Genomic DNA, 15,981 nt, shown 5'->3' with positions numbered 1-15,981 from the left:
TTTTCAGCAAGGCTGTTTGTTTTCTTGGTTACCAACCTGGACGTACAGTATGTCTTGAAGAGAACACTTTATTTAATATAGATACATAGATGAACATACAATTATTTCTATATTGCATTACTGCTTCTCCCATTGTCTCTGCCACACAGTGCTGACGTAGTTTCAGGAATCACACTCAGCCATTATGAGAGACATTATCAAACATGTACAAAGCAGTCTGGAGTTTTAAATGGCACTCAAAGCAGAAAGTCTTGAAATTACCTGTTTTGAGAAGGTTCACATATTTAAAGATACTATTTTAAATGTCTGTTCAACATTAAGGAGATTATTGTTACTCTAGAATTTCTCTAGACAAATGTAACAGATACAACAAGCAACTTTTCTTGGGGGGTAGGGGATAGGGGACATGGGGTAGACAATCCTGCAATAATACAACATTTCACTGGACTGGTCAATATGGAAATGGGTGAAGCAGCTTCGCGGGAAGCATGACTTGAATTAAACAAAAGAGGTTAACAGTATACAAAAGCACCATAAGGATAGGGAACAGTTTAAAAGAAACAAAGCCAGGGAGTTCTATAATATTATAATCATATTAAGTAACAGATGTATTTTATTTGGGGATGGTGTTTGACTTCACCATCTGATAGAAGCCCAAAAAATGCAGCAAATTCAAAAAAGGGGTAGGAAAAATCGCTGCTTGGATATAAAAAAAATAAATAGAACCGTGATTAGTTACAATAATAAAAAACAAAAACAAAAACAAAATACCATTGGAAATTACAAAACTTTGGACATGCAAATCTTTCCAAGAACAAGAAATGTATGTCAGAGCAACTTACAACCTTTTGACAACCCTTAGCTGAAAAATAAAATGCAAGTTGAATTAGAAGACAAAATTCAAAATCATGGCTGAAGCCCAACAAGAAATCAACCAACCACTGCCATATTGTGAAAGGGCAACAAGAGACACCCAGTAAAATCCACCAATGGGATCAGCAGTGTGGTGTCATAAAACCCAAGAAAAATGTTTTACGCATCAACCACTCTCCAACTTCAGCCATGTACTCAAAAATGACAAAAAGCGCACACCCTAAGTCAATTATCCTTTTCCAAACCCTAAAGAATCAAAAAAAGGTCAAAAGGTAAAACAGCCTTCAACAAAAGAGCAAAAGTAAGAAAAATAGGTGGAATAAAAAAGCACCGTAGGAACTTTATCAAAAAAGTAGTTGTTTGGGGCTTTTTTGTAGAAGGTAGAAGAAAGTAAACAGAAGAAAGAAAAAAAATTTGGCAAAGATAGAAAGATTTTCTTTGGAAAAAAGTACAAGAAGTGTAAGAAAGGCAATGTTGTCTTCAGCATATCTGCATGAATCCACACCATCTTGGTTTTTAGTGCTGAACAAGAACAGCTAAGGGAAAAAAATGTTTGGTTGTTTTAGTTGGACAAAAAGAGGGACAAATGATTCGCTGTGACTGGGCTATGGCCAAAAACCAACAAAAAAAAAAAAAGATTTTAGATATGCTTCTTAATTCTCTGTTAAGCATATCACAAATTAAAAAAGAAGTTCCTTTTTTAACATTAAACAGAAATCAAAGAAAAAATAAAAGACACTTAATGGGAGAGTTAATGGAGTTAACCAAACAGGACAAATTAAAAAGGGAAAAGAATGAGGAATTTATGGATTTTTGTTTCTGTAACGGGACAAAAATGGGGAGGATGAGAGGACAGCAAGAATGAAATATTTCATTCTGTGAACGTTAGTTCAGCACTCTTACCTCGTATTGGTGTACCACCTGGGTGGATAATATGAATGCAAATAAGATTAGAAAGAAGAAGCATTAGTACGAGAAGAAGGAGGCTGGGGCTTTGGAAGAAGAATCAAATTAGATTTAACAGAGTAAGCAAATAAAGGTACTAAAAGGAAAAAAAAGAGAGTAGTTTTTTACTCTACTGGTAAAACAGGATTGTCATAGATATTAGATTATAAGAAAGTTGTACAGGTATGTACCACAAGGGCAATGCCATCTAAGAGTGGCATGGTTTCTGGAAGAGCATTAAGTGGGAGCTCTTTAAAGGGAGTTTGGATTATGAACGGGTTGAAACAGACTGTTAACCTAAAACCTGTAACTTAACCTTAACACATACTTTAAACAGGGTCTCTGTCTCTTAAAAGCATACTGGAAACACTACCGTATAGAAATATGCAAATATACACAGAGTGATAAATAGGATACACTGAAGGCAGGTAGGAAAATAGTGTTGGTCAGGTGGGAATATGGCATCTACTTAACTACGTCTAAGTGACATTTGTGTGCTTTAGACAGGTGTTTCTATGGCTGGAACGACAACAATTGTGTGGAAGTGTGTGCCACTACGGATATCTGGTGACTACACTAACTGTTAGTAAAATGCATGCCATGCATTTTAATAATAGTTTGAATATGGAAATTAGTGGGGGTGAAGTGCGCTTCAGAACTAAGCACTTACCAAAGGATTCTGGAGATTTAAATACGGAGAGAAGAAAGACAGCATAAAAATATTATTATATTCCTTAGACTTTGGTACAACGTTTTCAGAATTAAAGCTTTATATACTATATACTGTATATTCTACTTCACAGGTGAAAAACGTTAATTCTTACATTAAAAGGTTAATTTACACAGTTCTGCTGACAACAAGCAAAAGGCAAGTTAACAAGACGAATTAACATCACAGGACAGGTCAAAAGCTGAGAATTCTGGGAAGACAGGTGGTCAAACATCTCAGGCTATAATTGGTATCATTACCAAATGCCAATCGTAACGGCTTAATACAAGCAAATATAGTAGCTGGGAACTATTTTATATAAGCTTATTTAATTATTTTGAATAAAAAATATCTAGATTACAGCAAAAAAGAGAAAATTGGGGGTTGGGAAAGGGAATATTAGGGAAACGCCATAGGCAAAGAGAAGCAGAAGCTGGAGTCTACACCAAAAGCAGGGACCGTAGATCCAGAGTTAAAGGACTGGGAAAGCTACTGCGCGATCTCACACACTACTGTGGCTACTTAGTTTAGAAAAAGCATTCCACTAGAAAAAGCACCATGGTTTTGTTAGTCGAAACAACTTCTCTTTGGTTACATTATGCAAAAGGTGTTATGTATTAGTGCAAGGGGAAAGTTAAGATCCAAACTGCTATTGATTTGGTTAAAAAACGTTGAAAAGAACACAAAATATAGGCATATACCTTTAGTGAATTCTGTTTATTTTCTTTTTGGTCATTTTGTTTTTTTTTTTTGTTGTTTTTTTTTTTTACCGAATGGTTAGAAACCACTGATACTCCTTTGCAAGTTCTGAATGAAGCCCAATGTTGAAAATTAATTGTTTTTCAGAAAATAAAATGGAAAGAAAAGAAAAAAAAAGGAGAAAATGGATCCGTCAAATACTGCGAAAAAAGCAGTAAAGGAAAAAAAAATCATCAAAAAGTACAGTCACAGCAGTGAGCATTGTGGAGTAAACAGAAGCCGCAAACACACAAGACATTGAACAGGCCATGACAACAATCAGAGACAAGGACGACACACACCAAATAATACATAGAAGAGGAAAGGAGTAGAAACAATATAATTACCTACAAATTAAACCAACAAAAATGGGTAACAGCTCTTGTAGTTGTTAACAATAACAAGACCATACCTGATCGTAACTGCTTGATGCGCCCGTTATTGTTGCTTGTGTTAACAGGTAAGAAGTCTTTGAACCAGGAAATGTCTGGGTCTGGGTTTCCACTGGCAGCACAAAGCATGGTGGCTGTGCGTGTGCGCTCCACCACTTTCAACTGGGGGCCCATGTCTATGGTGGGAAAACCAGGAGGAAGCTGGTCCTCTGCAACACAGAAAACCACACCATGTTCAGAAAGGCAATCAAACGTGCCACAGCTCACACTAGAATGAGCTTATGTAAACAGACAACCAGAACATTTGACCATATAATAAGAGAAAATACTGCACCAAATATTTGGAACATGTAGAAATAATAATGCATTAAATCACAACCCTGCAAATAAATGCAACTCAAGTCTTATGTATTTGTAGCCATGAACAACATATTGTTTCTATACTTAGAATTTATATGATTGTGCTCAGCTTATTATCCTAATTCCCTACATCATTGCTTTTTTTTCTTGCAATGCTTTAATATTTTATAATGCAGACCAGCAGTGTAGAATAGGATATAAAACGTGTTCCCTGTTCTTGAAAACAACTACCGTTACAAGCAGTGTTTTGTCTTTTGCATTCTTCTCAAGGCGTACTGTTCCTCTATTTGTCTTTAATCTCTTCTTCAATGCTGAAACATCACTTTATGCTGTAGTTGCTCAACACACCCAAGCATGTTTCTTTAAAAGCATGGTTTCATGTTTGACTCTTGGCAATACTGGACAGAAATGCAACACATTCAACTCAACCAATGACAAGACAGTACGGAAAACTCAAAATGACTTTACTTTATGTCCACTCTGTTGTCTTTGTATGTTTTTGGACAGTCATTGTATCACTGCAGTTTGACCAGTAATGTTTTTTTTTCTAAAAAAGAACCAAATGAGAATGATGGGCTGAACAGCCTGTTCTCTCTCGCTTGTGTATTTTATGATACTCCGTTCTTCTACCACATCAGATCGAGAAGCAAGATGCAAAAGTATAATCCACAAGTCGATGAATTGTTTCATTAATGTCAAGTGAACATTTTCTTTTAAATGAATGATCAGGGTCAAATGCGTAAATTTGCTTTGTCGGTACTGGAGGAGTTCAGTGCTCTACAGTATCTTCTATTAAGCAACAGAGGGTTTCACCTTGGAAATAGTAGACAAAATCTGACTTGTGCTTACATAAAAAAAAATCTCAGTGCATCTGCATGACCTTTGTGCTTATTTTACCACTGTTGTGTTCTCACTGGCTGTTTGGTACTCCAGAGTATTTTTTTTTAAATATATACATACTGTAGATGTGCACAACAATGAAGATGTAGCTTGCATACTAACAAGATGGAGTCCGCCCTAAGCTTCTCTTTCCCTTTTTAATAAGGGTAATTAAATTCCTTCCTTCCCCCTCATGCACGGCACCTTTTTGATTCACTCACTTCATTAAATTTTCATGAGAAACATCACAATGTAACAGATTTAAACAGCCAAAGCTATTGTATGCTGACAGTCATGGCCTGTTTCCAATCTGGGTTTCAGGTGTTTAAAAAAACAGCATTCAATATAAAATATCTTTAAAAATGTATTTTCTAATGAGAAAGCACCTGAAAGCAATGTTATACTGATTTCTTTTTGTGTCATTTTTTAATCATGTATTTTACCTTAAATTATACAAGATGATTCATTTCTTGTACACATTAAGATTGCTCTGCATTAAGATCATCTTCAGCTCTAAGACTAAATATTTTTTCTTGAACATAATAAACATCAAGATTTTGATACAATCTACCAGCATTACTCCTAAGGCTACATATGAAATACAAATTAAAATAAAATAATATTCAGATTCTTATCACAATCACAGTATTCAATGTGATATCTGTGACATTGGATTTTGGACTCCACTTATAGTTAATTCTGGAATACTACTCCTTAGGTCACAAAGTTAGAATTAATGAAAGTGAACCGGCAGTGTGAAGTAGCTTTTAGGGATCTGAACTTGTAACTAAAACTTTTTGTAAAAGGTTAGAGGTCCAAAACCCCAGTGAGAACAGTTCTTGTACCCCTGAACAAGATACTTTACTCAAATTTGCTTCGGATAAATTTTTATCTGGGCACACAGGCATAGAAATGCTGAATGTATCAGATAATTTAATAAACTACGAACTGATCTGTGACAAAGGAATGCATAAATTGCCTTTTTTATATCAAAACAACTTTTTACATTGTTTTAAAAAAGTATGGAAAACTTATTAAGTTTTCCACTGCAGGTCACTAAGAATGTGACAGCCTTCCTATATGTTCATGAAGCTTTACAATAGCATCTACAAAATGCAATGCAATATCAAGCCATGCTAAATTAGTCATCACTAATTTAAATTAGCACTGACCTTCACTGAGCCATTTAACTCTGTCACTGTAATTGTCCATTAAACTGCAGATTATAGAACTTTTGCCTAACAGAATACTTTTATACTTTTTGAAATTATGTACATAATTATTATGCATTGTTATCATTCACCAAAAATACTTGGACTATGTCATTGTAACCAATAGTTGAAGTCTTTGCCTTTCTATTTCATGTGACCTTCCAAAAACATTTTTCCAGCAATACAGTATTTCAGGTGAAGTCACTGCTGTCAGTCCAGCAGGGAAGATATGGAGACAGTTTCCCATTCACTCCCCAGAGTGTGTTTTAACCACAGAGAACTAACAGAAAGTTTTATTATTAATTTGACATTTTACAAAATATTACAGAATTCACATGCAGTATGATACAAAACTACCTAGAACACATGTTCCTTTAACAACCTATGAAAAAAAATAGTGAAAATGGAAACCTTTGGAAAATCTTTGGCCTGCAAACATGGATCTCCCAGATGTCAATTAGAGTGCTCCTTTTGTGTTCTACACTGAACCCCAAACACAACCTCAACAACATGTTCTTCATTAGCGGAAAATACCACAACTGGTGAAGAGCTGCTATTTTCAGTGATTTGTAGCGCATCAAGCTACCTGTTGGGAGATGCTACAGGCTATGCTGACTCTATTAACGTCTCATGTTTCAATCAATCACACCACGAACGAATGGAGGTGAAGTACAGATAATGTGGCAACTGAAAAAAACTAACAGCTCACAAGTAAAAGATCCTTCAAGTACCCTAATAGGAAATATGACTCCTGTATCTCTTCCTAGAACAAAAGATGGAGACACCCTTGAATGTATGAACTTAAAGTATTTTGGCAGCAAATAGAGTATTTCTTTTCTAAATTGTTAAGATACTTTGTACACATACAACCACAAGTTGCATTTATCAAGCAGTGCGCTGTTGGAAGTAACTGACATAAAAAGGAAAATAATGCAAATGACTTAATGTAAAAGCATACTGTATGAATATTGTTTAGTACATGCACACTGTTTTATTACAAAAATATGAAGACAAATGAATTTGTTCTTTAGTAAATCAGTATCAAGGGTTGGGGGCCCTGTGTTCTATACTGAGTTTGACCTTTTGCGTTCATGGTTCCATACATTCAATGAATGAAAGAATGACATTCTAAATATTCCGCGACGCTTCCCACAATTCCAACTTGTTTGGTTGTCCTTTGCAATATCCATAGATAGCATCACACAGGTTCTGATGTTCACAAAGGCCAAGGCTTCTTTGTTGTGTCCCAACACCCTCTACACGTTTTAACACACTGACTGTGCACCTGGGGTCAATGTCATGTTGAATGTGGGACCCCTTCCTTATGAGATGCAGCTCTGAGGAAATATCAAGGTAGATCAGAGCCTGTTTTTACCTGTCAGCAGTCGGGTTGCCCCTGATTTTATATGAATCCTGGACAGCCCAAGCTGATCACAATTGTACAGTTTGTAAAAACATTTATGAAGTTGCTCTTCACATTGTTTCATATGTCTTGCTTTCTTTTGGACTTTCCTCTCCATACCAAAAGGCTTCTAAGCAGCTACATGCCCCACTGTATACTGTTCTTGGAGAAACAATACCTCCTGTATTTGCAGCAGGGTCATTCATGAGATCTGTATGAGATTAACACCCATCTAGAGGACAATTTACAATTCACTACATTACAAACATAACATTGCATTCACATAACTCACACTCAAATGCCAAAAGAAGGATTCATTCATCATAATCTAACAAAGAGACCTCAGCTAAACATACAGGGGTGAATCCATTTTGGTTCAGTTCAAGTTCAGGTAATTAATGGAAACACATATAGCCGTGAGGAAAATGAAGACATGCCTACTGAATTTGTTATTTAGAAATCAAAGGAAATACAGTAGCAACATTTATAGTCTAGTATTTATATGACCTTGCAGATATTTTTAAGCTTTTGATGAAGCAAGGGAACAACATACTCCTCCCACTTATTCTGGCACAATTAATTCACCATTTTTAGAAAAAGATCAAACTTAAACACTGAAGGCATAATGACCTTCAATGCTATTCCATGCATTAATATTAGCAAAGCATTAGTGATAAACATCATTTAAAAATAACTGTCCAGCTGCCCAGTTTGCTGACTTTTGATATAGATTCTATATACATAATATTTGAGTACACAAAAAATAATAAAAAAAAGCTTTAGGGATGGGATGGGATGATTAAAGCAATGGGATGATTTTTTAGATCAGCCTTTTTAGATCAGAGGCATCAATAGAGTAGGTGGCTCTGTGAAAACACTTGATCTATGGTGGGTCTAAGGTTATTTGGTAGAAATAATTTAATCAATATCACAGAGTTAAAAGCTGCATGTTTAACATTTTGGAAGTTGAGAACATCCGGTGTATCTGTATCTGTTGAATATCTCCTGAATAGGAATATACATATTCAATTTACTGTATTATAATTAATGTTTTCCAATCATTCTGTATGAGAAAGTGGTTGCTTTAAAACCCTTTAACACTAATTGAAAATAAATATCAGGGTAATTCAAGATATCTTGACAAAGAATACTTCTGCCATTACAGAACCAGGTAAGGTTTCACAAATGAAATACCACAATTTTGGACTTCTATGCTGCAAGCTATGAAAGAAGAAATTAATATCTTTTTTCCCCTTATTACAATTCCTTTTGAAGCATGCATGTCATAATCTTCACAGAAGTGAGATGAATATCGTTTGAATGCCTGGAAGAAGTATTTCTTTTTCCAGATTTCAAAGAGGTAGTTTGAAACAGGTTCAAAAGAGACCTAACACAACTAGTTTACAAAAATAAAAATAGAAAAACAAATGCTAATGCTAATAAGGATAGAAATAACTCATATTCACAACAATGTTAAAAATATATGCTAAATATGTTGCACATCCAGAATTTAAAATTGCCAGATCAACCGCCTATCAGCTCAGGAAGAACTGTTTTAGAGATGCAATCAACATCTTCAGTAATAATAACGGACACAAATTCAGTAACCTATTTTAATTTTTTCCTAATCTAGTTTGCTAGTGAAAAGTGAAAAATGTCTTCATTCCTGAGCTGAAATAATACTGTATACATAAAACCTGCAGATCCTCCAGATGACTTTAGAAAGTTTGCCTCTGTCCCCCAGTGTCACATAATAAAATCTAATGAGTGTGTTCAGGCTGTAAAGCAGAATATAAAGAATCTATATGGAAACTAAGGTGATTTATTTACTTAATAAAAGAATATTGCACCGGTGGAATTATAATGTATGTGTTGATAGTCACACAGCTAAGTTAGGAATAACTAAAGAATTAAACTGCTCTTATCATAATATGTTTACCACCCTGAATCTCTACTGTTCCTCCATTAAATATAAAAACAGAAACCAAAAACATATACTTAAATCAAGTACTCTTGATTTGATTTGACAAAAAGGATGTACACATTCATTCATCAATTCAATTAGAAATCAGGTAATTAATTACATAATTTATAACACAGATGGAACAAAAAGCAGAAATTCTCCAGGATCAGCAATGACAGTCCACAGACCTTATAATAAGCTGCATAAAACAATCACATTTTTAATTTTTTAAATAAAAAAAATGAAAATAGTGCTTGTTTTAAAAGTATTTTGTAAAAGTATTTACAATCTATAACATTGTTATAACATTGTTATAACATGAATTGGTTCATAACAATTCAAGTTGACAAGGAGATCAATTTGTTGTTTTCAAAATAAGTAGAATCACTTTTTCTGATGAACTATGACAAGCCAGGCAAACAGAATTATCCTTCAAAGGGTGTACATCTAAATAAAGCAGAAACTTTGCAGGGACAAACATTTCAATATTTTTCTGATCCCAGCTGCATTTTAAATGGAAATAAATAAAGTCAAATACAGAGAAGTCACTAAAAAAAACAGCAGTGCAACTTAGTATAAATGGCTCAAAGACAATTTGCACACATTGGCCTCGGTAGATTGATTTTGTAAAGTAGACTTCAATGCCATATAGATAATGGACAGTTTGAGCTTGGAAAGGCACCAGTGGGTGACTCTTCTTGTTTTCAGTTCATTTGGATTTGCCAGGGTTATCTACTCTGCTTGAATAATTTTGGCTGAAGTGTGAACAAGTGTCAGTCATTAAAACGTGTCAGACTTAAAAAAGGCTAGAGAAGGGATGATATTCATGAGACAGTTTTCAGTTAATTTACCAGTCTAAATAAAAAAATAAAACACTTTTTTGACACAGATCACTCGTTTCAAAAAGAAACACTGAAACAATGTAACACTGAGAACAAACCGTCAGTTCTAACTCCCCACAAAGAAAATGAAAATATCTATGTTATTTTGATTCTTTCACATGGAAGCCCACTTATTTAAACACACTGGTGGTTTTAAATGAACAAAAATTGTGAATTCTTATGTTCATACCAACCTATTACTCATATCATATAACAGTGATATAGCAATTTGAATGACTTGTGTCCGTTGGACAATGAACTTTAAACGAAATGGTCGTAAGTTCAAATCCAAGGTGAAGACACTCTGACTTTACCCTTGCGAAAGGCACCTTGTTCATATCGCTGCGTAAATAGTGTTACGTTCAGTTTTTTTTTTACTCCCCTCCCGTGCAGGGGGTCCATTTTTGGAGGTGGGTGTGTCCCTAATTTTGCTCTCTCTGTGGATTGGTTGAAAAGAGCTGTCTGGTTTTAAAATGCCAGTGTGGGACGTCCAGAGAGAGAGGTAGAATAGAGGTGTGGAATAAACTATGCCAATTTTTTTGTAAGACTGGTCCTGGTTTGTAGTTTTTGGTAAACGTGAGATCTGTCGGGTTTGTCTATTTGGCTGTGGTGGGGATTGGGATTGTTGTGGCTCCTATGTGTTTTTTGGGGTTTTCTTTTACAGCTTAGTTTAGTTTAAGAAGTTAGCTTGCGGAAGACTTTTCTTTGGCTTTGCCACCCCTTCTTTTCGGGAGACAGGTTAAGAGGGTATTGGGTTGTAGGAAAGTGTAGTGTTTTTTTTTTGTCTATTTCTGTCTGTTTAATCCCTGGCTATGTTAGTCCCCAATTCTCCCCTAGACTGAGCCATATTGGGGACATAACAATGGGGTAACAAAATGTTTATTTAAAAAATAGTTACAATCCTCCTGAATTACTCTGCATAAAAGCATCTGTCAAATCAGTAATAAATATTCCACCTAGTTAGTAGATGTGAGTTTAGACACTGAATTTATCTATCTTTTGAGTCCAACATTCTTGTCTTAAGGCATAAAGAAGATAAGAAAGCAGAATGAACTGGAAAAATGTTTTTCTGCCACCGGGATAATGTAGTATAGTGGAAACTTGGGAAAGTGAAAGCCTGCACTAGATTAATGAGATTGCAGTGGCATTAGAATTGACAGGCATAACTAACAAGTTCCTCAAAAAAGTCCTTTAATTTAATGAAGATAATGAACTCTCAGTGGACTAGACTAACATTTAAACATGATTAGTTAACATTTACCCGGTTAACACAGTTGAGTTTATTTAACAGCGTTCAGGAAGAGCTTAGCTTACCTAAATCAGATTTTCCAGCGGATGCAAATCATATTATCACAGTGTGGGCATTTCATTAGACTGCAAGCCATTACTTAAAATGGAAAGAAAGCACACTTTTTTTCCATTTGAGATCATCCTTTGTACATTCATAGAAAATCCTTAAAATAACTTTATAAAACACAGCCTGCTGAAATTAAAAACAAATTAATTTCCTCTGCAAGCTGTGTGTCTTAAATGCTGCTTCCAGCATGAAGAATGTATAGGCCTCAGTAGTACATTCTGTTCAAATGAATTGAGCTCATTATACTTTTTGTCAATGAGATGCAATTAAACATCACACTGTAACTGCTTTTGTGAGCCCTAGACACTTTTACTTGTATGTCCTTATTTGGCATGTATGAGAGATTCATTATTAATTATTTTAAATCTTATAACCTACCTAAATCAAGTTTTGACTTTTCACTGTGTAGTAACTAACATTTACTTGTTTCTTTGCAGCTTACAGGCTGAAATTCTAAAGCTGGAGGGAACCTAAGGCACAAACAATAGTACAGTGAACATGGTAAGTGCTCTGTTTTAATGGAGCACTGAACTTTAAACTAAGCATACATATACTATAGTGTTTAACATTAATTTTGCATAAACAACACTTTCTAAATGTAATATATCATGCAAACCTACAGTATATGAGTATAAGCCACTGTTTATTAAGTCTATCTTAAAAGTTATGTTTGATGAATACATTTAACAGCTCGTGTGAAGGTTTATAGCCCTCAGAAAAGAACAGCACTGTCACCAAACTTTTGGAACATGGTTTGAGTACAGAGACCACTATATTTCATTATTCTGTTACAAGTATAAACTCTAAGTTAGAACCACGAAAGAGCAAAAGCAAAGTACAGCATCATAACTTTACAAACAGAACCTTCTGTGTTTTGTTGTGAGAGTAAAGCTGTGAATTACTAAGCAAAAGAATCAATTAAGCACTTCTAACTCTCAAAATATTCTGATAAGTAATAGTTGGGAAAGTAATCTGTTTGGTGTTTTAGGAGGTGGGGTATAACAGACTGTTCTATACCTGCTCGTTTTGAGCTCTGCACAGAAGCAGAATGACAGTTAACTATGCCTAGAAGTCTCTCATGCCACATGCTTTTTAATTGAACTTGCCATTACAAATTCCACTGATCTGCAGAAAGGATTTTCAAATGGCTCTCCGGTGCCTTGGACTGTCAAAGAGTCTCTTTCTTGCATGTCTGTGGTATTCCTGCTGAATGGGGATAGGAATTAGACCGACTTATTCCCCCCCACCCCATGCAGGACAAGTCCTTCCTCTTTTCATTCATCTTAGAAAATCCTCCAGGTTCATAACAAGATAAATTCTTTTAATGTTTTCAGTAGATACAATCTTCTCACAGAAGCCTGCAATGGGTCATTTCTTTAGGCACTAACCGGATGAGAAAGAAAATGTTTCACTTTATTATCACTGGGATATTTTCTTCAACATTGCAGCCCAAGGATTATGAAATGGTGAAACCTTTAAAATGCTACACTGAGTTCTGTGAATGTACTCAGTTATCCCAATTGTAGTGTACCAGTAAGCCAAGGCTGAAGGATATATTCACAGTATGATATTCTTTTTTAAGAGCAAGAGGATGTTCTGTATTATGAAAACTAACTACACTGAGGGAAAACTGCTAAAAAATGACTTTGATCACTACAATGTGTATAGTGGATAGTATAGATTAAATTCACAGATTAAACAGTATTAAACCAATCTATGTTATACAAAATGAGAATGCAGAACTTTCCAGGCATTAAGACTTCATTGACAAACATATATTTAACAACCAAACATATATTTTCATGGATTTTAATCAATGACAATTCAAGTTAATTTTCCAATTAGTCTTTAAAAAATCTATCTGAATTCAGTAGAGAACCCAGCAACTTTGTATACTTCACTTGGAAAAAAGATATCACCCTACGGTGGGCAACTGATGTATTGAATGCATAGGCACTAATGATGGTAAATTGATTTGCCATTAAATGAGGGTGACTGGCAAAGATATAATATGAGAAATAACAATTTCTCAGAAAGGAATTATTATAGGGCAAAAGACCTGACTTTATAAACATACAATTATAGTAGTTCAGGTGGGTGGCTTCGTCAGCATGTGTAGGCTGCAAAGGAACAAGTAATAGGTTTATTCCATGCTGAAAAAAAGAAGAAAGAGAACACAACGTTTCGGCCGTGGAGCCTTCTTCAGGTGTGTCCACCTGAACGTTGTGTTCTCTTTCTTCTTTTTTTCAGCATGGAATAAACCTATTACTTGTTCCTTTGCAGCCTACACATCCTGATGCAGCTACCCACCTGAACCATAATCATAGTTATATTTGTAATACGTCAAATATTTACAGAATATACTTTGTATGATGCACAAGTGATATGTGGACATGTGAGAAAAGCCACCACAAAAGGTAATCAATGGTAAACCTGAGCCAGCGCAGTTGTACAGTCTGAGTAGCACAAAATACATTATAGCATCAAAGTGTTAACTGTCTACAGAGACCCTTAACTCTACTGATATTGTTGTTAGCCATCAAAGCACATGCAGCTCACTAAGCTAGATTCTCAAGAAAACTAATATGCCTTAAATTCCCACCAGAGCTTGTTAAGAAGCCCCCTGAATACTGGGAACTTAGTCTTGTCAAAATTGAACATTTGACTCACACAAAGTTCATCCAATGTCATAGTAAGGTGGAAAATGACTACCTAATTACCTGTACTCATCAATGAAGAGTGTTGCTCGGACTGATCAAGTGAATTGCAGGGAATTTTGAAGGGCCCTGAATTAAACGGTCTGAATTATGCCTTAGGGGGAAACAATGGCTAGAAGTCAAAACCAGCACACTACCATTAATGAGAATGAGTCTAATTATTATTAAGAATGGGTCTTATCTAAATCAAAACTACAAACTATGGGGGGTTTATGTATAAAATCCCAAGCAGTGATAAGTACATGTGAAAGATGTGTTTGTGCATTTGTGTGAAAATGTTTAAGACATATATCCATCAATTAAGACATTATTGATGGATAAGACATATATACATCAACTTCCCTACGGGATTAATAAAGTATTATCTATCTACAGTATCTATATACCCTGCAACGGCTAAAGAAACAGCATTGTATATGATATTACTAATATTTGACCATAAACCTGCAAAAAAGAATGTGCTTCTCTGCCCCTCTTCAGTGAGTTTGAGAATAAGGAAATTATTAAGCCAGGCTACAGTTTTGACAGCTGTTGATTCCGATTTATTTCCACACATGCCATGAAATACGTCTTGTCCACAGGTTGGACAGTAACATAGGTTTTAAATTCCATTCTATTGAAAGCAGTCACCAAGGCACAGAGCTGACGGACTGTAATCTGTGGCAATACTATTAAGAATAAATTCACTAGGCCCCTGAGCTGAAAAACTTTGCAGACTGTATTGATGCCCCTTCTTATAAGCACTGCTGCTTATTTGAAGAGCACAATCCCCCAGACAAACGCGGTAAAGCTCACCTCGGTTTCTTTTAAAATTCTTCTCCGGTTGCATTCCAGTGTATCTGTATGTCAGTTATTTTTCCCTTCTCTAGAAATACTTCAAAAGCAATTAAAATTTTGAGGTTGCAGTGTTATTAGTGGTAAAAAATATTTTCACAGAATTGAGTGGTTGGAATGAATAAATGTCTCCTAACTTCAGTCTCCTAGCTGGTTAGGTAATACAAAATAAATATTCTAATATCAACTCCTCAAGTGTGTATTTGCCCTTAAACCCCTCCATTGTAATGAGATGGCCATACAGAAGGAGCTGTTGGTTATGCTTTTGCTGTCATTACAAAATAGAATCTATCAAATAATTATTATTATTATTATACTTATTACAGAAAATACAACTCAGAGACTGTCCCTACTTTCGAGATTGTCCCTGCTGCTGACTCTTTTTCACCAAAATGTAGAATTCATTAGTATCAGTGCCTTGTCAACCACATTGAGACACATCTCTGAAAGTTACCAAAACACGTTATGGTCTGGCTATTTTACCAGCCCTTCAGCTACATTTTTGGATTGGGAACTTTTTTGTTTTGTCTGTTCTCACCTAACCATTATAGAACATACTTTATTATTATTATCATCATCAATTTAACGCAATTTAAAGAACACAGACTTTTAGTACAGCCTACAGCCCACTATTTATAACTGGCAAAACAGGTCACACTGCGTATTAAAACTGCGATTTAACTTGCCAATTTTTATGTTTAAAAGGAAATTTCAGTTCCA

The 15,981-nt window shown here is 35.2% G+C and overlaps 1 protein-coding gene across 50 annotated transcripts in view; it reads right to left on the bottom strand.

Annotated features, from left to right (window-relative positions):
- Nucleotides 1–15,981, bottom strand: part of LOC102695388 (protein tyrosine phosphatase receptor type D) — a 650,800-nt gene that overhangs the window by 78,839 nt on the left and 555,980 nt on the right. For 20 of the 50 annotated variants that reach the window (XM_069192235.1, XM_069192361.1, XM_069192264.1 and 17 more), the window contains exons 12-13: nt 3,678–3,866; nt 1,777–1,794 (exon numbers count right to left, since the gene is read on the bottom strand). In XM_069192235.1, the coding sequence (XP_069048336.1) occupies nt 1,777–1,794; nt 3,678–3,866 (207 nt within the window). Of the gene's footprint in view, nt 1–1,776; nt 1,795–2,488; nt 2,498–3,677; nt 3,867–15,981 lie in introns of all 50 variants that reach the window. The other 30 variants (XM_069192221.1, XM_015345576.2, XM_069192240.1 and 27 more) reach the window with 2 other exon arrangements.

Source organism: Lepisosteus oculatus, chromosome 1 (genome assembly GCF_040954835.1).
Source record: "Lepisosteus oculatus isolate fLepOcu1 chromosome 1, fLepOcu1.hap2, whole genome shotgun sequence".
NCBI classification, from domain to species: domain Eukaryota; kingdom Metazoa; phylum Chordata; class Actinopteri; order Semionotiformes; family Lepisosteidae; genus Lepisosteus; species Lepisosteus oculatus.
Note: the sequence above shows the minus strand (reverse complement) of the source record. Positions and strands in the feature narration are given on the sequence as shown.